Source organism: Oryx dammah, unplaced genomic scaffold (genome assembly GCF_014754425.2).
Source record: "Oryx dammah isolate SB20612 unplaced genomic scaffold, SCBI_Odam_1.1 HiC_scaffold_1, whole genome shotgun sequence".
In the NCBI taxonomy this organism is placed as follows: domain Eukaryota; kingdom Metazoa; phylum Chordata; class Mammalia; order Artiodactyla; family Bovidae; genus Oryx; species Oryx dammah.
In genome coordinates, this window is record NW_024070185.1 from 1,419,548 (window position 1) to 1,445,362 (window position 25,815).

At 38.3% G+C, this 25,815-nt stretch overlaps 1 protein-coding gene across 7 annotated transcripts in view; it reads right to left on the reverse strand.

Annotated features, from left to right (window-relative positions):
* Positions 1–19,749: 19,749 nt before the first annotated feature.
* NEK1 (NIMA related kinase 1) overlaps positions 19,750–25,815 on the reverse strand; it is a 128,293-nt gene continuing 122,227 nt past the window's right edge. For all 7 annotated transcript variants that reach the window (XM_040227648.1, XM_040227670.1, XM_040227460.1 and 4 more), the window contains 3 exons: positions 24,865–24,995; positions 24,562–24,694; positions 19,750–20,780 (listed from right to left, as the gene is read on the reverse strand). In XM_040227648.1, the coding sequence (XP_040083582.1) occupies positions 20,767–20,780; positions 24,562–24,694; positions 24,865–24,995 (278 nt within the window). In that variant the 3' untranslated portion in view covers positions 19,750–20,766. The remainder of the gene's footprint in view (positions 20,781–24,561; positions 24,695–24,864; positions 24,996–25,815) is intronic.

Sequence of the window (25,815 nt, forward strand, 5' to 3'; positions counted from 1 at the left end):
TCTATTCAACCTGACTTAGAGCTCACTAAGTGCAAAGGTCTTTTCTCCAAAAGCCATCTGTGGAAAAGAACCAGAGGCACTTGTTGAAAATCGTGTCTGCCTCAGGCAGTGGCCAATAGCTGGGGAAAAAGGTGGCACTAGCAGTGCAGAACCTGCCTGCCAATGTATGAGACAGAAGACACAGGTTCAAGCCCTGGGTTGGGAAGATCCCCTGGAGGATGCCGTGGGCAGAGGAGCCTGGTGGGCTACAGTCCATGGGTCGCAAAGAGTCGGACACGACAAAAGCGATCTAGCACACAACTGGAAACTTAAAAGGAATATCTGTGGAGTGACAGTCCACAGGAACTCCGAATGCTCTGACACATTCCTGGGCTGTGTGCCTGCCACAGGGCTGTGAACAATCTCAGGAAAGACCTGAGAAGGCTCTAAGCTCTCACTCCTGCAGACAGTTTGATCCTTTTGAGGCTTACCTTCAAGTTGATCCAGTTAGGGTCAGAACAGTTTTGGGTCTAGGAAGAATTCTGCACTGCTACTGAGGTGGTGTATGGTTGTTAGAGTTGTACCATAAAGACGGGTGAATGCCGAAGAATTGATGCTTTCAAACTGTGGTGCTGGAGAAGACTCTTGAGAGTCCCTTGGATTAAACCAGTCAATCCTACAGGAAATCAACCCTGAATACTCATTGGAATGACTGATGCAGAAGCTGAAGTTCCAACACTTTGGCCACCTGATGCGAAGAGCCGACTCACTGGAAAAGACCCTGATGCTGGCAAAGGTTGAGGGCAGGAGAAGGGGGAGGCAGAGGATGAGATGGTTGTATAGCATCACTGACTCAATGGACGTGAGTTTGAGCAAATTCTGGGAGACAGTGCAGGACAAGGGAGCCTGACCTGCTGCAGTCCATGAGATCACAAAGAGCTGGACGTGACTTAGCAACTGAACAACTGAGGTGATATTTTTCTGAGTCGTCTACCCAATGCCCCATGTACTGCCAGGTTTTTCCACTCCAGAAAGTGGGGACACAAATGCTTCCTGGCCATCTCTTTGCTCCACAGATTGTTCCACCTGTTCCATTCCAGTAGTACCTTCCCTGGCGTCTACACACACTCATGCACACACGCAGACACACACAAATCAGGACTAAGGTGGGGACTTGAGGGAAGACTTCCATTCATTTCAACTCCTCGCATGCAGCTCTTTCCCACCCATGGCTTTATTCTGCAAGTTTCAGCCACCTTGGTGTCCTCAAATTCTCCACTCTGTCTCCTCATCCAAGGGAGACGAACACAGTCTGTCTGACTCCCTCTCTGTATCCTCACAGCTTTTCCCAGGCAGTAAGCTGGGTGACCACAAGGCTCACTTTCTCTGCTGCTTTTCGCTCAGATCATAGTTCTCTAGGGTTTTGGGGTCAGTGTCTGAACACTGTACTTTGTCTGCTTTTGAAGTCATTTAAGGAAGGAGGGTGTGAAGGTTAATTTAATGTATTTACTTGAAAAGTGCTTCTGTGTGAGATTAAGGTTAAAACCGGTGGACACTGAGTGTAGCATAGTGCCCTCCATAAACGTGCTGGGCCTCATCCAATGGGCTGGAGGCCTGAGGAGAACAGAGACTGGCCCCGCCAACCATGAGAAAACTCCCCCAGCAGACAGACTTGAGATTCTGCCTGCATCACCAGCTTTTCTGGGTGTCTGCCTACCAGTCTTTGCACCGTCGACTCTCCCCAGTCTCCAGGCTAATGGCCTTAGAACAAGACCTGCACCACTGCCTTGCCTGAAGCTTGAGCCTGGGCCACACTGCAGATTTTGTATTTCCTGCCCTCATAATCATGTGAGCCAATTTCTTATAATAAACATGCTTCCTATCTCTTCTGATTCTCTGGAGAGCCCTGAAATTTACAGAGGGTAAATCTGTTCCTTGTTATTCCATCATGACTTGAACAGATGCTCATGATACATTCTAAAGCTATGATAATTAAGACAGTTTGGCATTTATGCTTTGCAAAGAAATAATGGACATGCCTGTAATCTTGTTGAGTCCTGACTCTGCTGAGTAGCACAGAGAACCAACATTTTCATATTAATTCTCTAGAATGTTTTCTGTTGAATAATTTACAAAATTGCTATAATTATCATAAAACACAGTCTTCTTATGCTTGATTTCCTTTCTAATCATTGGGGACACTGATTTAAGTATAATTAAATAATTATAACTTAGTGTTTTTAACAATAAATGCACATTTTCAAATCTTGATAAATATTAGATACAAGTTTTTAAAAACTGTGTCTTGCATCGCCTTTATTTTTGCCTTGTAAATTGTTGTTGTTGAGTCACTAAATCTGTCTGACTCTTTGTGACCCCATGGACTGCAGCAGGCAGGCTTCCCTATCCTTCATTATCTCCCTGAGTTTGCTCAAATTCATGTTCACTGAGTCAGTGATGTCTTCCAACCATCTCATCCTCTGCTGCCCTTTTCTCCTCCTGCCCTCAATCTTTCGCAGCATCATGGTCTTTTCCAATAAGTAGGCTCTTCCCATTAGGTGGCTAAGTATTGGAGCTTCAGCTTCAGCATCAGTCCTTCCAGTGAATATTCAGGATTGATTTCCTTTAGGATTGACTGGTTTCATCTCCTTGTAGTCCAAGGGACTCTCAAGAGAATTCTCCAACACCACAGTTCAAAAGCATCAATTCTTCAGTGCTCAGCCTTCTTTATGGTCCAGCTATCACATCTGTATTTGACTATTGGAAAAACTGTAGCTTTGACCATACACACTTGGTATACATACATCATAACAAAGTGATGTCTCTGCTTTTTCATAGGCTGTCTAGGTTTGTCTTAGCTTCCAAGGAGAAAGTGTCTTACTGAGGCTTCAGTCACTGTCCACAGTGATTTTGGAGCCCAAGGACATAAGATCTGTCACTGCTTCTACTTTTCCCCTTCTGTTTGCCACACAATGATGGGGCCAGATGCCATGATCTTAGTTTTTAGAATTTGAGTTTGAAGCCAGCTTTTTCACTCTCCCCTTTCACCTTTATCAAGCAGCATTTTAATTCCTCTTTCAGTTCAGCTCAGTCACTCAGTCGTGTCCGACTCTTTGTGACCCCATGAATCACAGCACGCCAGGCCTCCCTGTCCATCACCAACTCCTGGAGTTCACTCAGACTCATGTCCATAGAGTTGGTGATGCCATCCAGCCATCTCATCTTCTGTCGTCCCCTTCTCCTCCTGCCCCCAATCCCTCCCAGCATCAGAGTCTTTTTCAATGAGTCAACTCTTCGCATGAGGTGGCCAAAGTATTGGAGTTTAAGCTTCAGCATCAGTCCTTCCAATGAACACCCAGGACTGATCTCCTTTAGGATGGACTGGTTCGATCTTCTTGCAGTCTAAGGGACTCTCAAGAGTCTTCTCCAACACCATCATTCAATACCATCAATTCTTTGGTGCTCAACTTTCTTCACAGTCAAACTCTCACATCCATACATGACCACAGGAAAAACCATAGCCTTGACTAGACGAATCTTTGTTGGCAAAGTAATATCTCTGCTTTTTAATATGCTGTCTAGGTTGGTCATAACTTTCCTGCCAAGGAGTAAGCGTCTTTTAATTTCATGGCTGCAATCACCATCTGCAGTGATTTTGGAGCCCCCAAAATAAAGTCTGACACTGTTTCCACTGTTTCCCCATCTATTTCCCATGAAGTGATGGGACCAGATGCCATGATCTTCGTTTTCTGAATGTTGAGCTTTAAGCCAACTTTCTCACTCTCCTCTTTCACTTTCGTCAAGAAGCTTTTTAGTTCCTCTTCACTTTCTGCCATAAGGGTGGTGTCATCTGCATATCTGAGGTTATTGAGATTTCTCCCAGCAATCTTGATTCCAGCTTGTGCTTTTTCCAGCCCAGCGTTTCTCATGATGTACTCTGCATATAAATTAAATAATTCCTCTTTACTTTCTGCCATTAGAGATATCTGCATATCTGAGGTTGTTGATATTTCTCCCTGCAGTCTTGATTCCACCTTGTGATTCATCCATTCTGGTATTTCACATGATATACTCTGCATATAAGTAAAATAAGCAGTGTGACAATATATAGACTTGTATTCGTTTTCCCGATTTTGAACCTATTTATAATGTTAATAGGGCTTCCCTGGTAGCTCAGCTGGTAAAGAATCTCCCTGCAATGCAGGAGACCCTGGTACGATTCCTGGTGGGAATCAGGATCTTCCAGTCAGGAAGGTCCCCTGGAGAAGAGATAGGCTAGCCACTCCAGTGTTCTTGAGCTTCTCTGCTGGCTCAGATGGTAAAGAATCCACCTACAATGGGGGAGACCTGGGTTTTATCCCTGGGTTGGGAAGATCCCCTGGAGGAGGGCATGGCAACCCACTTCAGTGTTCTTGCCTGAAGAATCCCCATGGACAGAGGAGTCTGGTGGGCTACAGTACATGGGGTCACAGAGAGTCAGACACGACTGAATGACTAAGTGCACATACACACACTATGTTAATAGAACCTATAACTCCCTCCCAGAGATGGAATTCTTCTGTTCTTACAACTCAGTAAATAATTATGAAAGTGCAGTTAATGCTCCAAGGAGTCTGTCTCAGTGTGGGACACCAACTCTTAGTAGAACATTTTTAGAGACATCATTGCTCATGGTTCCTGGCTAAGAGTACTGTGTTTCACTATACCCTCAAAATTTCAGTTTTACATGTTGAAAACAAATTCAAACAAGAACAAGACAAAGGTCTTTAGCAAATTTTTAACAATTTTGAAAGAGGGATGAATTTGCTAACATTTTCAGTGAGCTACAGTTTATGAAACATTCCTGCCGAGAATTTCTCCTTTGATGAAACCTTTTCTTCACTTTGCAGTTGAGAGCTCGGGATCTGGAGCATTGGTCTCCTCAGGGAGACCTCAGGTCAATTGGCAGGTAAATAACAGCCTTAGGTCAACCGAGTTAATCAGGCAGCTAACCAAGCCTGGGAATTGGGTCTTCTTACTACATGCCCAGCAAGAAAATTGAATACACATTTACAGGCACTCATTTTGTATTTTGGCATGTTACAATCATGGAAATAAATATATATCCCAGGTCACTTGTCTAGAATGGTTGGTCCTGTGTCTCCTAACTACAACCCTTTCTCCCTTTTGTGATAATTCACTTCCTTGTTCTTTTCTATAATTTTACCCTCTATGATTGTTTCCCTAAGCCTATTGCTTTGAAGTTTTGAGTAAGCGGAATCTTGTTGGATATGTTCTTTGTTATCTTGATTAATTCACTCAAAACTTTTTAAGGTTCACTCATGTTTTTGAATGTGGTAGAATATTTCTTCATACAAACATAGTACAGCTTAGCTATACCTTTTTTAAAAATGTTGATGGACATTTGGGATTCTTCCAGGTTGGAGCTGCTAAAAACGATGTTGCATTGAGCATTTTCGGCATGAATCCTCATGAACACGTGCACACGTTTCTGCTGGTTATACACCCAGGACTGGAATACTAACCATCAGATCTGTGTATCTTCAACCTTCTACAAGACAGTATCAAACTGTTTCCAAAATAGGTGTACCAATTAATACTCCCATCACAACGTGTAAGTAAGTGCACTTTGCTCCACACAATTACCAAGTATTGGATTCATCTAATTCTCGCTAATCTAATGAAGGTATAATGGCTTTGTGTTGTGGTTAAGTTGCATTTCCTTACGTATCAATGAGATCAATCATCTTGTCAACTCTATTGATCATGAAGGCTTTTTATATATTCTAAATACTCGTCAAAATTTTTACTTTGTGGCTTCTCTTTTCCATTCTGGTGTCTCTTGTGGAATGGAAATCTATTGCTTTTCTTTTCTATTATGGTTTATTACAGGATATCAAATATACTTCCTTGTGCTATACAATATGATCTCCTTTTTTAGGGATCTTAAATATAATAATTTGCACCTCCTGGACCCAAGAGTCTGTTTCCAGTCCTGTGTAAGTTCTGGCGGCTCTATGGTGGGGTTAATGGTGACCTCCTCCAAGGGGCTTACGCCACACCCAGGTCTGCTGCACCCAGAGCCCCTGCAGCAGGCTGCTACTGACCCGGACTTCCACCGGAGATACTCAGACACAGTTCGGGCTCAGTCTCTGTGGGTTTCTGGGTCCTGGTGCACACAAGGTTTTGTCTGAGCCCTCTAAGTGTCTCTGGCGGGTATGGGGTTTGATTCTAAACATGCTTTTGCCCTCCTACCAGCTTGCTGGGGCTTCTCCTTTGCCCTTGGACGAGGGATATCTTTTTTTGGTGGAATCCAACATTCTCCTGTTTACTCCTGTCAGAACCTAAATAGGCCCCAAGATGAAAGTTGGATAAGACAAGGTTCCTGCTCTTACTGAGCACACAGTCATCTTTCACTAGATTATCAGAAACCAAATTTGGAAAATAACTGGAAATGCTGGTGTAGGTTAAAGAACCCCGGGTGAAATACTTGATTCAAAACAACAAACTATCCGTGGTGGAATTTGTCTCATAACAGTAGGTTCAGTTCAGTTCAGTCGCTCAGTCATGTCCGACTCTTTGTGACCCCCTGAATCACAGCACACCAGGCGTCCCTGTTCATCACCATCTCCCGGAGCTCACTCAGACTCCTGTCCATCGAGTCCATGATGCCATCCAGCCATCTCATCCTCGGTCATCTCTTTCTCCTCCTGCCCCCAATCCCTCCCAGCATCAGAGTCTTTTCCAATGAGTCAACTCTTCTCATGAGGTGGCCAAAATACTGGAGTTTCAGCTTCAGCATCATTCCTTCCAAAGAAATCCCAGGGCTGATCTCCTTCAGAATGGACTGGTTGGATCTCCTTGCAGTCCAAGGGACTCTCAAGAGTCTTCTCCAACACCACAGTTCAAAAGCATCAATTCTTCAGCGCTCAGCCTTCTTCACAGTCCAACTCTCACATCCACACATGACCACAGGAAAACCCATAGCCTTGACTAGATGGACCTTAGTCAGCAAAGTAATGTCTCTGCTTTTGAATATGCTTTCTAGGTTGGTCATAACTTTCCTTCCAAGGAGTAAGTGACTTTTAATTTTAGAACAGTAGGTTATAAAAATGAAAATTAAAGGTGTAATAAAAAACTTAAATTCAAAACACTTTAAAAGTGATAATAGTCAAAATATATCTAGGAATTTCTCTGGAGCTGCTGTGGGTGATATGGGGTCAGTTAGTTTCAGAGAGTCCCTTGTTCCAGCTTGTGCTCGTTCTCGATAGGACCCCTCCAATGCTCAGTCAGTGTTTACTGCAGAGTTTTAACCTGTTGCACCCATCACATCCAGAGCAGTTCTGTCTTCTTTATTTTGGCTTCCTCTATTTGCAAGTCTCTTCTTCGGTGTCTAATTCCCACCCTGACACAAGAGGCGAACGTTGCCATTTATTTAGGCTCACTTGTTCAGTTGTGTTGTGGGGAGGGAGGGACACCGCAAAGAAATACCACAGGCGTGTGTGGGGTGTGCTCGCAGTGTATGCACCACTGGGTTTTCCCCTGCTCACTGCAGCGTGCGCCTTCCGGGACTACATTGCCCAGGGTCCAGGGTGACCCAGATAAAGATCTTAATGACCTGGATAACATAACCATGATGGTGTGATCACTCACCTGGAGTCAGACATCCTGGAATGCAAAGTCAGGCGGGGCCTTAGGAAGCATCATTATGAACAAAGCTAGTGGAGGTGATGATGGAATTCCAGTTGAGCTATTTCAAATCCTAAAAGATGATGCTGTGAAAGTGCTGCACTCAATATGCCAGCAAATTTGGATAACTCAGCAGTGGCCACAGGACTGGAAAATGTCAGTTTTCATTCCAATCCCAAAGAAAGGCAATGCCAAAGAATATTCAAACTACTGCACAGTTGCACTCATCTCACATGCTAGTAAAGTAATACTCAAAATTCTCCAAGCCAGGCTTTAAGAATACGTGAACTTCCAGATGTTCAAGCTGGATTTAGAAAAGGCAGAGGAATCAGAGATCAAATTGTCAACATCCATTGGATCATTGAAAAAGCAATTGGGTTCCAGAAAAACATCTAATTCTGGTTTACTGACTACGCCAAACCCTTTGACTACATGGATCACAACAAACTATGGAAAATTCTTCAAGAGATAGGAATACCAGACCACCTGACCTGCCTCCTGAGACATCTGTATGCAGGTCAGGAAGCAACAGTTAGAACTGGACATGGAACAACAGACTGGTTCCAAAGAGGGAAAGGAGTACATCAAGGCTGTATATTGTCACCCTGCTTAATTAACTTATATGCAGAGTACATCATGAGAAATGCTGGGCTGGAGGAAGCACAAACTGGAATCAAGATTGCCAGGAGAAATATCAATAACCTCAGATATGCAGATGACACCACCCTTATGGCAGAAAGTAAAGAACTAAAGAGCCTCTTGATGAATGTGAAAGAGGAGAGTGAAAAAGCATGCTTAAAACTCAACATTCAGAAAACTAAGATCATGGCATCCGGTCCCACCACTTCATGGCAAATAGATGGGGAAACAATGAAAACAGTGACAGACTTGATTTTCTTGGGCTCCAAAATCACTGCAGATGGTGACTGCAGCCATGAAATTAAAACACACTTGCTCCTTGGAAGAAAAGCTATGACCAACCTAGACAGTATATTAAAAAGCTGAGACATTACTTTGCCAACAAATGTCCATCTAGTCGAAGGTATGATTTTTCCAGTAGTCATGTATGGATGTCAGGGTTGGACTATAAAGAAAGCTGAGTGCCAAAGAATTGATGTTTTTGAACTGTGGTGTTGGAGAAGACTCTTGAGAGTCCCTTGGACTGCAAGGAGATCCAACCAGTCCATCCTAAAGGAAATCAGTCCTGAATGTTCATTGGAAGGACAGATGCTGAAGCTGGAACTCCAATACCTTGGCCACCTGATGTGAAGAACTGACTCGTTTGAAAAGATCCTGATGTTGGGAAAGATTGAAGGTGGGAGGAGAAGGGGACAGCAGAGGATGAGATGGTTGGATGGCATCACCAACTCGATGGACATGAGTTTGGGTAAACTCCAGGAGTTGGTGGTGGACAGGGAGGCCTGGCGTGCTGCAGTCCATGGGGTCGCATAGAGTCAGACACGACTGAGCAACTGAACTGAAATGAACTGATACACACACAAACACATAAACGTACACACTGCATCTTCTTTATCCATTCATATGTTGATGGACATTTAAGTTTTCCCATGTCTTGGGTATTGTGAATAGTGCTGCTATGAACATTGAGCTGACCTGTATCTTCTTGAATTACAGATCTGCCTGGATATATGCCCAGGAGTGGGATTGCAGGATCATGTGGTAGCTCTATTTTTTGCTTTTTGAGAAACCTCCATACTGTTCTCCCTCTTGATTGTACCAATTTACATTCCCACTAGCAGTGTAGGAGGCTTCCTTTTTTTCCACACCCTCACGAACACGTATTATTTGTAGACTTTTTGATAGCCATTCTCACTGGTCTGAGGTGTTATCGCATTGCAGTTTTTATTTCCCTTTCTCTGATAATTAATGATGATAAGTGTCTTTTCGTGTGCTTCTTGGCCATCTGTCTTGTGTTCTTTGGAGAAGTGTCTACTTAGGTCTTCTGTTCATTTTTTCATTGGGTTGTTTCTGTTGTTGTTATTGAGTGCATGAGCTGTTTGTATGTTTTACAAATTAAGCCCTTGTGGTTGCAATGTTTGCAAATATTTTGTCCCATTTTGTAGACTGTCTTTTCATTTTGTTTATGGTTTCCTTTGCTGTGCAAAAGCTTGTAAATTTGATTAGGTCCCATTTACTTTTGCTTTTATTTCTATTGCCTTGGGAGACTGACCTAAGAAAACACTGGTGCAATTTATGCCAGAGTGTTTTGCCTATGTTCTGTTCTAGGAGTTTTATGGTATCATGTCTTATAAGTCTTTAAGCCATTTTGAGTCTTATTTGTTCTAGTTCTGTGGAATATGTCATAGATAATTTGACAGGAATCACATTAAATTTGTAAATTGTTGTGGTTAGTCTTGCCACTTTAACAATATTAATTCTTCCAATCCAAGAGTATGCGCTATCTTTCCATTTCTTTGAATCATCTTCAGTCCTTTACCATTGTTTTATAGTTCTGAGCATATGCCTTTTACCTCCTTGGTCTTGCTTATTCTTAAGTATTAACTTTTTAAATGTGATTTTAAAAGGATTTTTTTTTAAACTTTCTGATAGCTCATTGTTAAAGAAATGCAACCAATTTCTGCATGTTAATCATATCTTGCTATCTTGCTGTCTGCTACCCTGCTGAATTCATTTATCAGTCCTATTAGTTTTTTGTGGAGTTTTTAGGGTTTTCTACATACAACATCATGTCTTCTGCATATAATGACTGCTTACCTCTTCCCTTTCAATCTGGAGACCTTTCATTTCTTTTTCTTATGATTGCTGTGAAGAGGACTTGAGTAATGGAAAAATCTTAACTTTGATGTACTTGAATTTATCAATCTTTCCTTTATAATGAGCACTTTAAGAGTTGCTTAACAATTCTTCCCTACCGTGAGTCTGCTTCTGAAAACTTTTTTTCATGTTAATATTTTGCCTGGAATTGATCTTTGAATGGAGTAAATCAGGCTCCAATGTCCTTCCTCCCTCCATCTCGCTCTTCCTTATTTCCTTCCCTCCCTCCCTTTTGCTCCTTCCTCTCTTCTTTGATGTATTAGATACGCTGTCCCAGCACCAATTATTTAAGAGACTCTTCTCTACAACCCAGAAGTGACACTTCTATGAATTTCAAATATCCATATATAGATGAATCTGTTTCTGGGATATCTATCCTGTTCCACTGGCCTACTGATTTTTCTCTGCGCCATAACCTCATATTTTAATCACTATAATTTTATAATAAATCTTGACATCTGGAACAACTAGCCTCTCTTTTTAATTTCTAAAAGTCTCTTCACTATATCCGGCCTTTTCTATTTTTATATAAGTTCAACAATGACCTTATCAAATTCAGATTTAGATTGTGATTGCACTAAATTGGTAGATATATCAGTTAGGTAGGAACTGACATTTTTATCCTCTTGAGTCTTCTAATTCATGAATGTGGTACTCTATTACTTTCATTTTTCTGACTCTTGATAATATTTTACAATTTCCCCCTTGGAGGATTGCATATCTTTTGTTGCTTAATATTTTTAATGCTATTATAAATAGAACCTTTTATTTTCTATATTTTTCTTGATGATACACAGAAATATAATTTACTTTTTTTTTTAATCTAGGAGCCTAAGATCATTTATTCTAAAAATTTCAGTTGTGGGGGGTTTCCTATGCACATAAGGGTTCTATCTGTGAAAAATGATTTTCCTTCTTTTCAAAACTTCCAATTTTCTTATATTATTGCACCAAGACCCCCCACCCAGTAAAATTCTGAAGAGAAACGAGAATAGCTGGCATCCGGTTTATCTCTCCATTTATTTATGTCTTTTAAAATTTCCCTGTGATATTTTGTACTTCTCAGAGTATAGAGTTGTTCACATACTTTGTCAGATGTATCTCTAAAGTATTTAAAATAATGTATGCAATTCAAATGGGCAATTTAAAAATTCAATTTCTAACTGTTGCTAGCATATTGGAAACCAGTCAATTTTGGTTTATTGAGCTCAGATCCTGCATTCTTTCCAAATTCATGTATTAGTTCTAGCAACTACTTTGTAGATCCAATCATGTTGTCTACATGGAGAATCTTGCTACTTGTTAAAAAAATAGTTATATTTCTTCCTTGCAATCTGGATTATTTCTCTTTTCTCTAGTGTCTTATTGTACTAACTGAAACTTGCAGCACAATGTCAAATGGAAACAAACATTACAATTTTCATCACATATCATGTTAGCTGTGGCCTTTTTCATAGATTTCCTTTATCGAATTAAGAAAATTCCCTTGTATTTCTAGATGCTTAGATTTCTTATTAAGAATAGGTGGTGCATTTTCTCAAATACTTTTTCTGAGACTATTCAGATAACCATTCAATGTACTTTTAAAATTTTGTGTCTTTATGTGTTCCATGGTGTGTTTTCTTCATAGTTTTTCTGCATGAGGTTTGTTGAGTTTTTTTGAATCTCTCTCTCTACAGTTTTAATCAAACTTGGAAAAATTTTCAGCCTTTCTTCTAATGTTTTTTAGTATCTCCTTTTCTCTTCTTCAGAGATTCCAATTAGACATAGTTAGGCCACTTGGATTTGTTCCAAAGCTCCCTGCTGCTCTTACCATTACTACTATTATTTTCTTGGTTTTATTACTAGAAATCTAGTTTCTACTGCCATGTTTTCCTTCCTTTGCAATGTCTAACCTGCCATTTATTCTCTTCAGGGTATTTTTCATGTGACAAGTGGTAGGTTTCATCTTTAAGGTTTTCATTGGGTCTTTTATTTCTTCCAGATCTACTTTTGAATACATGTAACAGAGTCATAATAACTATTTTCTTTTTGTAAAGTCTTGTTTATTTAATTTTTGGCTGTGGTGCTCTTTGTTGCTGCACACAGGCTATCTCAAGTTGCAGCCCGTGGGGCCTGCTCTCTAGCTGCGGCATGCGGGTTCCAGTCGCAGCGCCTCCTCTCGTGGAGCACAGGCTCTAGTGTCCATGGGCCTCGGCAGCTGTGGCTTGCAGGCTCTGGAGTGTGGGCTCAGGAGCTGTGGCGCACAGTTCCAGGTGCCCGTCTTCCAAGACCAGGGATTGAACCCATGTCTCCTGCACTGGCAGGTGGACATCCGACCACTGGACCACCAGGGAAGCCCAATGACTATGTTCTAATTGAAATCTCTGAAGTAACTATAGTTTACATGCAGTTTAAAGAAATAGAGATCCTAGATACATTTTATTCAGTTACACCAAATGTTAGCATTTTGTAAAACTATGGTACAATCGATATCACGACCAGGAATACTGGCATTGACATAATCCATCTCTTTTTCAAATTTCCCCAAATTTCTCATCTACCAACTGTGTCTATCTGTGTACCTAGTTCTCCAATTTCATCACATATATGTTCATGTATTCATCACCAGAGTCAAAATAAAGAACAGTCCCATCACCACCAGCATCCACCAACTTGCCTTTTTGTAAACATACTCATTCCTACTCCCTGCCAAACACGGATGCTCTTCTCTAAGTTTCTGTTCCTTTGGAAATACTATGCAAATGGAATCATATAGTAACTAACATTTTGAAATTGGCTTTTTAAAAAAATTGACATAATTCTCTGAAGAGTCATCCAAGTTGTTCCGTATATCAATAGTGTTCCTATCATTGCTGAGTAGTAGTCCCATGAGGTAGATGTACCAGTTTTATTTAAACACTCACCTGCTGAAGAAACTCTGGGTTGTTTACAGATTTTGGCTATAGCAAATAAATCTGCTATGAGCAGTTCTGTACATGTTTTTGAGAAAATGTACGTCTTAATGGTTCCTTACATAAATGCCTGATATATCTGGGTCAGTTGCATAGTAGGTAGATGTAGCTTCATAAGAAACTGCCAAATTTACATTCCCTTCAACAGGGTATCTACAATCTGGTTTCTGTGCACCCTCATCAGCATTTGCTGGTGTCTCTACTTATCTCATTGCTTCTGATAGCTGTGTGGTGACATCTCATTGTCAATTTGCATTTCCAACAGCTAAGGATTTTAAGCCCCTTTTCATGTATATATTTGATATTTGTATATTCTCTCCGGTGAAATATCTATCATGTCTTCTACCTACTTCCAAATAGACTGATTTTACTGTTGAGTTTTGAGAGTTCTTTATATACTCTAGATATTAGTTCTCTGTTGGACTATAGTTTTCTTGCAGTGTCTTTGTCGGTTTTAGTATCAGGATAATGGTAGCTTTGTAAATTAATTTGGGAGCATTCTGTCCTCTTCAACTTTTTGGAATAATTCAAAATAATTAGATTTCCTTTAGATGTTTGCTACAATTCTCTGTGACACCGCATGGTTCTCAACTTGTTTGCTGGCAGCTTTTAAAGTGATGAATTCAGTTTTACTCCTAGTGATCGCTCTCTTCTGCTCTCTTTTTTCTTGATTTGTTGTTGGTTGGTTGTTTTTTTCTAGAAATTAGTCCACTTCTAGGTCAACTTTTTGGCATGTAACTGCTTACAAGCAGTCCCTCATGATGTTTTGTGTCTCTGTGGTATCAGTTACTACTTCTTCTCTTTCATTTCTTTTTTGGGTCCTCTCTTATCCTTGGTGAGTCTGGCCAGAGGTTTGTTAATTTTATTCTTTCAAAAAAAAAAAAAAAGAAACCAGCTCTTGGTTTTATTGAATTCTTCTATTATTTGTTTTGTATTATTTATTTACTCTCTGATCTTTATTATTTCCTTCCTTCTGATGATTTTAGGTTTTGTTATTCTTTTTCTAATTCTTTTAGGTGGTAGGTTAGGTTGCTTACTTGGGATTTTTCTTACTTGTTGATGAAGGCCTCTATTGCTATGAACTTCCCTCTTAAGACCACTTTTGTTTCATCCCAAATATATTTATATGGCTATCACCGTCTCAAGGCGTTATTTAGTTTCCCAACTTCACTATTCAACCACTGGGTTTCTTATTAACATGCTGGTTATTCTTCATGTAATCATTTTTTTCTTGTTTCTCTTTCTGTGATTTCTGTTTTTGTGCTGTTGTGTTCAGAAAAGCTTACTGAAATGACTTCTATCCTCTTTCATTTGTTCAGGCTTCTTTTATGCCCTGGCATGTTGTTTATCCTAGACAACTGTTCCATGTGCACTTGAAAAAACATGGGTTCTGTTGCTCGGGGATGTAATCTCCTTTAAAGTCTAACTGTGCTGTTGTTTCATTTAGAATCTCTGTTGTTTTATTTTCTGCCTGGAAGTTCTGTCTGTTGAATGTCAGTGGAGTGTTAACATCACCTACTGTTATTGTAGTCTTGTCAATTTTTCCCTTTAAGTCCCTTGATACTGGTTTTATGTACTTAGGCTCTCCTATGGGAGGGGGCATGTATGTTAAATAATGTAATATCTTCTTCTTATATTGATTAGTTTAGGATTATATAGTGTCCTTTATCTTTATGACCTTTAAATTCTGCTTTGTCTGACATGATTATTGCTACCCTCACTTTCATGTCATTTCCATTTGCAAGAAATATCATTTCCATCCCATGATTTATATCTGACACAGCTTGCTGTACACCAGAAACACAATATTGTAAATCAACAATATTTCAATTTTAAAAAACAAATATATTTACTTTCCAAATATTGGGGGATTTTACTGCTTCTCTGTGTGACTCTCTTCATTCTGAAACTCTGTATTGCAAATTCTGGCTGCTTCCTCTCTAAATTCTAACTTCTACACTTTCACTTTAGGGAGATTCCAGAGTTATTTTTATGAGTCCCCTTTAATGAGTTATTTGTATGATCTCCATCCTATTTTTATACAGTAACCTTGGGCAATCACAGGGTTTAATCATTTATTTCCTTTTGTTGTCTGTTACCCACTGTCTGAGAAACACTGCTTCATATCTTTTGTCCAGTGTTTAAGTTATTAAAGGTGGCAAGGTAAATCTCCTGTCTTTTACTTATGGCCAGCAGTGGAGTCAAAATTAATTTTTATCCATTCATCAGACATCCTTATTATTTACATAATTTGGAATGACAATTATTTTCTTTTAACCCACTGAAGGTACCATTTCAGTTTCACTGCTACTGTTGAAAAGCCAAGAGTCAGTCTTTAACATTCCTTTGAAGTGTAGTATGTCTTTTTATTTTCAACTTCTTTTGATTCTTCTTGTCTTCTATTTTACACGTTTACTTTGAAGACACCAGGCATGCATCTCTTACTCTATCCTCCTTGAAATTCACTATTCATCTGCAATCTGTGGATCAGAGTTTTCCAAAAATGCTCAGCCTTTCTCTCTATGAATAACTTTACCCCTTTGTTTTTTCTAGGACTCTAATCAAACATACATTAAACATTCTCACTGAATTTCTTGCCTTCTCTCGTATACATTCTGTCTTTTTCTATGTGTGCTTTATTATGGGTAATTGCTTCCAGTTTGTTAATTCCCTTTCCTGTCATGTATACTGTGCTGCTAAGCATGTTTACTCACTTTCAAAACTTTGATTATTGGATTTTTCATTTAAATGAATTCTATTTGGTTCTTCAAATCTACATCAGTTTTTAAACACAGTAAGTATAGTTGTTTTACAACACATCTCTGATAATTCCAAATATAGTCTGTGCATATCCTGTTCCTGTAATTTCCCACTTACATTGCCTTAATTTCTTTACCATCATATCCTTAACTCTGTATTCACCGCTCTTACATTTTTATTTGTTTTACAAGACACAAAGTAAGTATGCCTTCCTTCAGAGAGCCACTGGAATGGCTTCTGCTAGGTTCATGGACCGCTACCAGTTGGGAACCACCTCAAACTATGTTTGAGTCTAAATTCCCCAATCCACCCAAATTTTGGTGCTCAAGATAGAAAAGCAATCGAGGGCTAGTCTGTGGCTATAACTTTAAGGATCTCTGGTCCTTTTCTCCAGGATCTCTGGTCCTTTTCTCTTCTGACAGTCCCTGAGTTTGGGGGTCTCCTTGAGCTTTCTGGAGCCTCACCTTGACATGGAATTTCCTACAGGATCCTCCAACATGACGGATACTTGGCCTAACTTTTGCCCCTTTAATCTATGAGTCTGATCTACCCAAGAGTTAGGCATTGGACATATACTCCAGTGCCCACTTTCTCTTAAACATTGTGCTCATCTCTGGGGTTGAGGCTTTCTCCAAAGCACTGGCCTTTCAATTCATCATCTTACCTCACCTGGTTTCAAGTGTATATGAAACACACACATACATAAGCAGTCTTGAAAGATCCATCAATAAAGTTATAAAGGGTAGAGTACATGCTAGTTTATGGATAAAAAGCCAACTTTATTTAGCATTTAAAAGTTTTTTTTAATCAGTATAGTTGCTCAGCTGTGTCTCTTTGCAACCCCATGGACTGCAGCATGCAAGGCTTCCTTGTCCATCACCAACTCCCGGAGTTTGCTCAAACTCACGTTCATTAAGTAGATGCCATCCAACCATCTCATCCTCTGTCATCCCCGTCTCCTCCTGCCTTCAATCTTTCCCAGCATCAGGGTCTTTTCCAATGAGTCAGTTCTTCCCATTGGAAGAAGGCAAAGTACTGCAGCTTCAGCTTCACGATCAGCCCTTCCAACATTCAGGACTTATTTCCTTTAGGACGGACTATTTGGATCTTCTTGCAGTCCAAGGGACTCTCAAGAGTCTTTTCCAACACACAGTTCAAAAGCATCAGTTCTTCAGCACTCAGTTTTATTTATGGTACAACTCTCACATCTATACAGGACTACTGGAAAAACCATGGTTTTGACTATACAGACCTTTGCTGTCTAGGTTGGTCATAGCTTTTCTTCCAAGGAGCAAGCATCGTTTCATTTCATGGCCGCAGTCACCGTCTGCAGTGATTGTGAAGCCCAAGAAAATAAAGTTTATCACTGTTTCCATTGTTTTCCCATCTATTTGCCATGAAGTGATGGGACTGGATGCTATGATCTTCGTTTTCTGAATGTTGAATTTTAAGCCAACTTCTTCACTTTCCTCTTTTACTTTCCTTAAGAGGTTCTTCACTTTATGCCATAAAGGTAGTGTCATCTGCATATCTGAGGTTATTATTTTTCCTGGCATTCTTGATTCCAGCTTCTGCTTCATCCACCCTGGCATTCTGCATGAGGTATTCTGCATTTAAGTTAAATAAGCCAGGTGACAATATACAGCCTTGACGTACTCCTCTCCTAATCTGGAACCAGTCCGTTGTTCCACGTCTGGTTCTAACCATTGCTTCTTGACCTGAATACAGGCTTCGCAGGAGGCAGGTAAGGTAGTCTGAATTCCTATCTCTTTAAAAACTTTCCAGTTTGTTGTGATCCATAAGTCAAAGGCTTTAGCATAGTCAATGAAGCAGATGTTTTTCTGGCATTCTCTTGCTTTTTCTGTGATCCAATGGATGTTGGCATTTTGATATCTGGTTCCTCTGCCTTTTCTAAATCCAGCTTGAACATCTGGAAGTTCTTGGCTCACATACTGTTAAAGCCTGGCTTGGAGAATTTTGAGCATTACTTTGCTAGTGTGTGAGATGGGGAAACAGTGGAAACAGTGTCAGACTATTTTTGGGGGGCTCCAAAATCACTGCAGATGGTGACTGCAGCCATGAAATTAAAAGACGCTTACTCCTTGGAAGAAAAGTTATGACCAACCTAGATAGCATATTAAAAAGCAGAGACATTGCTTTGCCAACAAAGGTCCGTCTAGTCCAGGCTATGGTTTTTCCAGTGGTCATGTATGGATGTGAGACTTGGACTGTGAAGAAAGCTGAGCATCAAAGAATTGATGCTTTTGAACTGTGGTGTTGGAGAAGACTCTTGAGAGTCCCTTGAACTGCAAGGAGATCCAACCAGTCCATTCTGAAGGAGATCAGTCCTGGGTGTTCTTTGGAAGGAATGATGCTAAAGCTGAAACTCCAGTACTTTGGCCACCTCATGCGAAGAGTTGACTCATTGGAAAAGACTCTGATGCTGAGAGGGATTGGGGGCAGGAGAAGGTGATGACAGAGGATGAGATGGCTGGATGGTATCACCAACTCGATGGACATGAGTTTGGGTGAACTCTGGGAGTTGGTGATGGACAGGGAGGCCTGGCATGCTGCAGTTCATGTGGTCACAAAGAGTTGGACACGACTGAGCAACTGAACTGAACTGAGATGCATGCGATTTTTTTAAACAGAGAGGTAAATTAGAATAGTGTGGTATTCCCAGAAACAGGACATTTCCAGAGTTCTTTTATGTATTGATGCTAAGTATACCGCTTCCTATTGAATCTATTTCTTTTCACTCTTTAGAGGAGATAAATTTTAAAAGAATGTGTAACTAACAGCACAGGGTAAAGACAGGAAATGATCTGACTGTAGCCATCTATATAAGTGAATTTATTCATGTGACAATGCAGTGCCCTTGGATGTGAAATGTAGGTAACAATAAATTATTCTGACAGCTACTGCTTGCTCTATCATTCTATGAATCTACAGATGCTTCAACACTTCTATAACACCTACAGCAGACCATACTTAACAATAAAAACCCTCTTTCCCACTGGTATAGACATTTCTGTAATAACAGCCTATATCCACTCACTACCAATTGACTGAAGATGCCACATATCTTATTCATTATTCCCATAGATGACATCTTTTGAAACATGACTAAACAACTCTTTCTATTGTGTTATACTACCACTTGCTTTTTGAGGTTAAGAATTTAAAACTACTCACACACAAATCATTCTCATCATTCGTGATTGTAGAGAATTAAAGTATAGAATTCAGATATTCTATTGAAAAAAAAAAGGAAATCATCAGGTAAAATGATCAAGAGTATTGTAAGTTCTTTGTAAAAGCACCCTATTGAATATAGTGCTAATAAGTAAAAGCTAACCAATAGTGTATTTCAGGTCGATAATAAAAATTTAATAGTAACATCATAAAATAAACAACATATAAAAATCAAATATTTAGTTCTGGATGTTAGAAATAATATACATAATAAATTCAGCAGAGTACTGATAGTGCTGCAAGATAAGATTTTATGGTTCAAATTATGTATTATATCAATCAGACTGTTTTGTTCTCAGGGTTTCCAATATTCTGCTTTTATTACAAAAAGCATCTGAACTTCAGACATCTCTAATGATGTATTACCTGGCATACTGCCACTGAAGCTGTGTGACCACTGTCTTAATGATCTAACTAAATCTCCTCATAATGTAATTAAAAGAGGTGAACATTTCCCCACTTTGGAATACTAGTTACCAAAACTGTCACAGTGTCAAAATAAAAATGATTCCTTTCTCCTTTTGCATTTCAATTAAAAAGCACATGCATGAGAGAAAGTTGAAAACAAAAAGGGCAACTTTATGCTATATGCTAGGTCAGTGCTCAAGTCCACAGACTAAGTTTAAAGGTAAACTTCCTGGTTCTGGTCCTCAAGTAAAAATGGAACTAATGAACCAACTTGGTAATTATCAGGAAATACATGTTAGCTATTCTTTCATAATCAAATCTTTCAATGATTTCTAAGACTCTTTCGGTACCCTGTTTTGGTTGAGCTAGTTCAGGAGACACACTGGTTGAGAAAGGATTGAGAAAATATATTTTAAGGTTGGAAGGTTCATCTTTGAAAAATAAAGATTTAAATATAGCCCTTGAAAAGGTTATTTAACCCAGAATTGCTGGATATGACAAGTAGACAGAAAAAAAGAGTCATGTTTAAATGCATAAATGAAAAACTGTTGGTAGCTTTTTCAAAACAGAAGTAATTCTTCCAACTCAAAGACATCTGCTGAAAGTCAAAGTTACCCTGCTACATGATTCATCTTCTTCAAAGCCACTGAGTCAAGTCAGAATCACTGTGTCTTAAAACTTTGGTTGGATGACTTACATATTCTGTAAGAAGTAACTATAACTCAACAAACAAAATAGATATAAAACTAGAATCTTAATTGAAAAATGGCATGTTTCTCCATCATTTTCATATAGTCAGCATGCCCATCTGAAATGTAATATTTCATTTGTAAACACTGCTACCTTTCCCACTGAAGCTTGTTATTCTGATGAATCAAAATTTAACTGCTTTCATTCAGTTGATGGTTAATGAAAGTTCTGAAGATTATTCATCATTATCTGTAGAAAAAGGAAAAAAAAATTAACTCACTCGCTGAAAATCAAGCTCTGTGTATTTACTTGGTAAAAAAGTCATTTTTTGGTCACGCTAAAGAAAAAGAGCCTTAATGTATGGAGTTTTTATTATAATATCACACACTCCTTATAAATCATGCAAACAATACAATAATTAAGTGGGAAGCAAAAATCACCTATAAGCCAAAGACAACCAAGGCTAATAATTTTATATAAAACTTTCCAAACTGCTTTACTCTGCATACACAAATATGCTTTAAAAAATTACAACAATGCAGTTGTGAGACACAACTTTTTGCCTTTAAAACACATAATGGATGAAAAGATGGATAAATAAGTGCTAAAGGAAGATTATAAAATGCTAATGGCAGAATCTAGGTGGTGGACATATGTGAGGTAACTGTAAAACTGTTTCAACGTTTTTGTATCATAAAAATTTTACAATAGAGCATTGAAAAAGAATAAATTATGGGTAAGTTTCACGACAGTTTCAATGGCTGTGTAGTATTTTTTGGATATAGTGTATTTAAATTAACCATTTGTGTTTAAAGACTTTGTGGTTATCTCCAATTTTTCATTAGCCTAAGAAACACTAAGGAATAAATTAAACAGACTGTTTAATTTAACCTGAAGGATGAAGAGTCTGAATATGAACAGAGCTAGTTTGATACTCTCCACAGATTCACTCAAATGTGATCATTTTTATGGCCTCATGCCATTAACTTCCACATGCCATATGGAAAGGGCCCCCTGAGATCCAAATATTGTAAAAGTTACTCAGCGTGCTTTCAGTCTATTATAGGACTGTTTCATAAAATGGAGTTCACGATCTCAAATAAGTCAAGAATATACAAGTGTCAGATAATGTTTATATTTTCATTTCGATAAAAATAATTATTTATATATAGAAAAAAACCACATGTTCCATAACAGTAATTCACAATGGACAGACATTTTCAAAGACTAAGATGCGTTTTTCACTGAGGTCTATGGACTTAGATTCTTGGAGTCTGAAAAAGTATTTTCCTTTTTAGAGGAATTCACTTGTTACTTCAGTTGGAGGAACACTATCATAGTTTGTTCTTTTCAAGAATCACTGGACATTTTTCCTTGTTTCAATTCCAGGAAATGCTGTCCTCTGAGTAACTTACACATTTTGTCTCAAGTAATTAATTAGGCTAATTAATTAGGTTTCCTGCTTTGCTACCAAGATCAGCACCAAACTGGTGCTGATTATTATTTTCCCAAATTGTAGAGATTCTTTGACTATGAGCTTGTGTTTCTACTTGGCTTAATATTATATTGCTTGCACTCATTTGCCTAATATGTTGACTTTTCCAAACACTTGTTTTTAACTTAATTTCATCTTCTCTATGTATGTATGTATATATATATATGTGTGTATATATGTATGTACACAGACTGTACTATATATAATGTAGTCATCTTTTTTGGCTGAGCAAGATGGAATATAAATAAATCTTATGAAAATGTCTAGGGCCAAATTAAGCATCAACATTTTAAATCCTCAACTTCTGTCTACAAATCATACCTTTAAAGTAACAGTATTAATTTTGACAAATATTTTTAGAAATGAATTCTTGTCCAAAATGGGCTTCCCTTGTGGCTCAGCTGGTAAAGAATCTGCCCGCAACGCAGGAAACCTGGGTTAGGAAGATTCCCTGGAGAAGGGAAAGGCTACCCACTGTATAGTACATGGGGTCGCAAAGAGTTGGACACGACTGAGCTACTTTCACTTTCACGTTCAAAATATTCAGAATCAGTTTATAAACTCACTGTAAAAATTAGGCTCATTACTGCATGGTAAGATACTTAAAACAAAAAGATCACATATTATTTATCTTGATTACCTACTTTATTTACTAAACTTGATTGCAAGTAACTTTAAGCTTTTCTCAAAAAAATTGAAAGCTCTCAGAATGGATATGTATCAAGAAAGACAATCAAAAGAATATGGTATATAAGATGTCAGGGAATTTATGAAAGAGAAGTTTCAAGACATTTTGTGTAATGGAGTATTTTCATTAGAATAAGTCTGTATCTCTTCTTTGAAGACAGTAAACATTTATTTGGATAAGTACGTTCTTGTATTTTTTCCCCAAAGTGGTATTATTGCCCACTGACTTCTTTTTTTTAATAAAGAAGAGATCCCTTAAATTTCTATTGACAGGTTCCATAGCAACCACTGTGAGTATGAAACATGATTCTGTTTGTGCCTGTCTATCTGTGATAATTCTTAACTACTACATAATCAGGCACACAGGCAGCACGAACTATTATAAAGGAAGTTGGTTTACATTCAATTGGTTCCTTGCCGCTAATGGCCTGGCAGTTACTCTGTGGGCTTATGAAGAAAAGTAATGAAAATGCAGTAGGTTTTAAAGCTGTAAGAGTACTTACTGTACCTGAAAGATTTTCTAGTTTTGATTTAACAATAACTATTAGAATTTTAACAAGACTTTTACCTCCATTAAAGCAATTCAAGAAAGATTTTTTGCTGAGCTTACAGTCAATGTAAATAAGTCTACATAAAGTCTCTCCCAAAATAAAATACTCTTGAATTCTGATTTTAGCAAACTTAATTTTTCATGAGTCCATATACCACATATTTTAATAAAATCCTGCCTCTGAAATAGGTCATCTGAGCACTCCTCTGAACATGCAGTCCAGGTTCTCACCTCCTCATGCCCAAATGCCTCTACCGTTTCCATCAAGTGCTCCTTCCCATCTCGCTACGGCTGCAACACATGGCACCATGGCCAGACTTCTCACCATGAAGTGCTTCTTCCACTACACTGTCCTTTCACTTCTAAATCCTTCACTGGTTTCATCCATGTGTCTTAAACATGTCACAGTGTCTCATCACAAAGACTAATTTTCCACAGGAAGCTCCTAGTATGGCCAGTCTGTCCTAACACAGTAATTGCTGTTTTTTTCTTTTCCCCACAAGTCACATCCTCTACGTCTCTTTTCATTTCTCCCAACCCAACCTCCCTTCTCTAGCCCCTACTGCACTGAAAACATTTCAGGATGAGCATTTTATGTATGGCTTTACACCTTCTTTCCTATGTCTTTTTCCTAAGGACACGGTACGCAACATGTCATGCCCTTCACTGGCCACAAAAATGGAGTGCCAGGCACCCAGGAGCCTCCATAAACACTCTGAAAAGCCACCACAGTGCATGACACGGGAGGTCACACTCCGTCTGAGAGCAAATGAAACAAACGTGAGACAAAATAAATCACTTCCTGTTACATGACCAGCTTGTCATAGAATCGGGACTATAACTCTGGTCTCTAGATTCAATGTTTAGTGTTCTGCCATGACCAAGTGAATGACAAAAAATATTCTTTAATAACTTTTAATAAAGTCAACACATTCTGAGTGATTCTATAAGTAAATATTTTTGAAATATAAAAATGGTTTACACTCAAATCATGATAGATGAACTGCACTTACTGTCAACAGAAGACATTACATTTGGTACTATTTAGAAGAAATTTTATATATGTGTCTAAAAATTTAATTCCACCTCCTTGATAAGAAAGTATGCTAATTTCTAGAGCTGTCCAAAAAGGAGGCTTTTTAAAAATCTCAATTCAAATGTTACTTGCAAATTAAATTATTGACTTAAAAAACAAGCCAATAAAAGTTTATCCCAGAATCCAATAACTGTATCCTTATACAGTTAATTGCTTAAAAGTACTAGATATTATAAAATATAACGATGTGAGGAAATCTTACCTTCTTGATAGGCTCCATCTGCCATGACTAAATGAAGAATCTTGGCATAAAGATGCTGATGTTCATTTCCCAAAATATTCTGAACTATTGTTGAACAAATCTCAATATTTTCATCTTCGTCTTCATGAACAGCCTATACCAAATTTCCAAATATAAATATTTGAATGTTAACCTTCTCTAATTGGAGGCTTTATTATTTCCAGTAAGTCTTCTGATCAAGAAAAATCACTGCCATTTCACTACTAATTCAAACACAGAATATTTCAAAATTAAATTAAATGTTTTAGCTGACATTTTACTTGCCTTTATTTTTTCATAAACCTCAAAGAACTTTTCGAAGCCTATTTCCTGTTCCAGGTGAAGCCTCAGTTCCTCTAAATGATTAAAGACACTATCGTATTCACATTCACTAGTTATCTCCCCATCACTGTTATCTAAAAAACATAAATAAAAAGAAGACATTTCATGATTTAAAAGACTGAATAAAATAATTCTTGCCATAACTGATTCTACTCCCGTGATAAGGGAATACTGTCATTGGGACAGACTACTTGTACTTTCAATATAAAGTTTCTGTCATTATAATACTTGTGTATATAGTTAACCAATGTATTTATATATAAATGTCTTTAATAACAATGATACTTTAGAAATGTTTTCTTTCACAGACATTAGCAGTAAATCAGGTTAAGAATAAAAACATTCTAAGAGATGTCAGCCACTCATGTACACCTGTGGTGGATTCATGTCAATGTATGGCAAAACCAATACAGTACTGTAAAGTAAAAAAATAAAATAAAATAAAAAGGAAAAACATACCCATATATTCTATACTGAGGCAACCGATCCTAACTACTACTTTTAAAAACTTGATATTAAATATGGGGCAAAACATTAAAGAGCATGCAGCTGACCTAAGATACGTATCATAAAACTTGGAAGGCATCTAAAAAGGATTATAAATGCTTTATAAGTTTTATGTCATGTACATGCTCAACCAAAGTAATTTGAAAAATTCTAATAAAAGAAAAATTAATTAAATATTATTCCGTTTCACATTATCTCTTCTTCCCAAATAAATCATTGTTTAAATACACAATTTTTCTGTGCATCTTAGGGTCAATGATATGAATAAGGAACTGTTTTCAAATCAAAAACAAAGTATCAAGGTTTTAAAAACTGCTTTTAGTTTAATCCTGCTGGTTGAGCACTATATGTGGAAGTCCTTTGTAAAACACAAACAGCTAAGAAAAT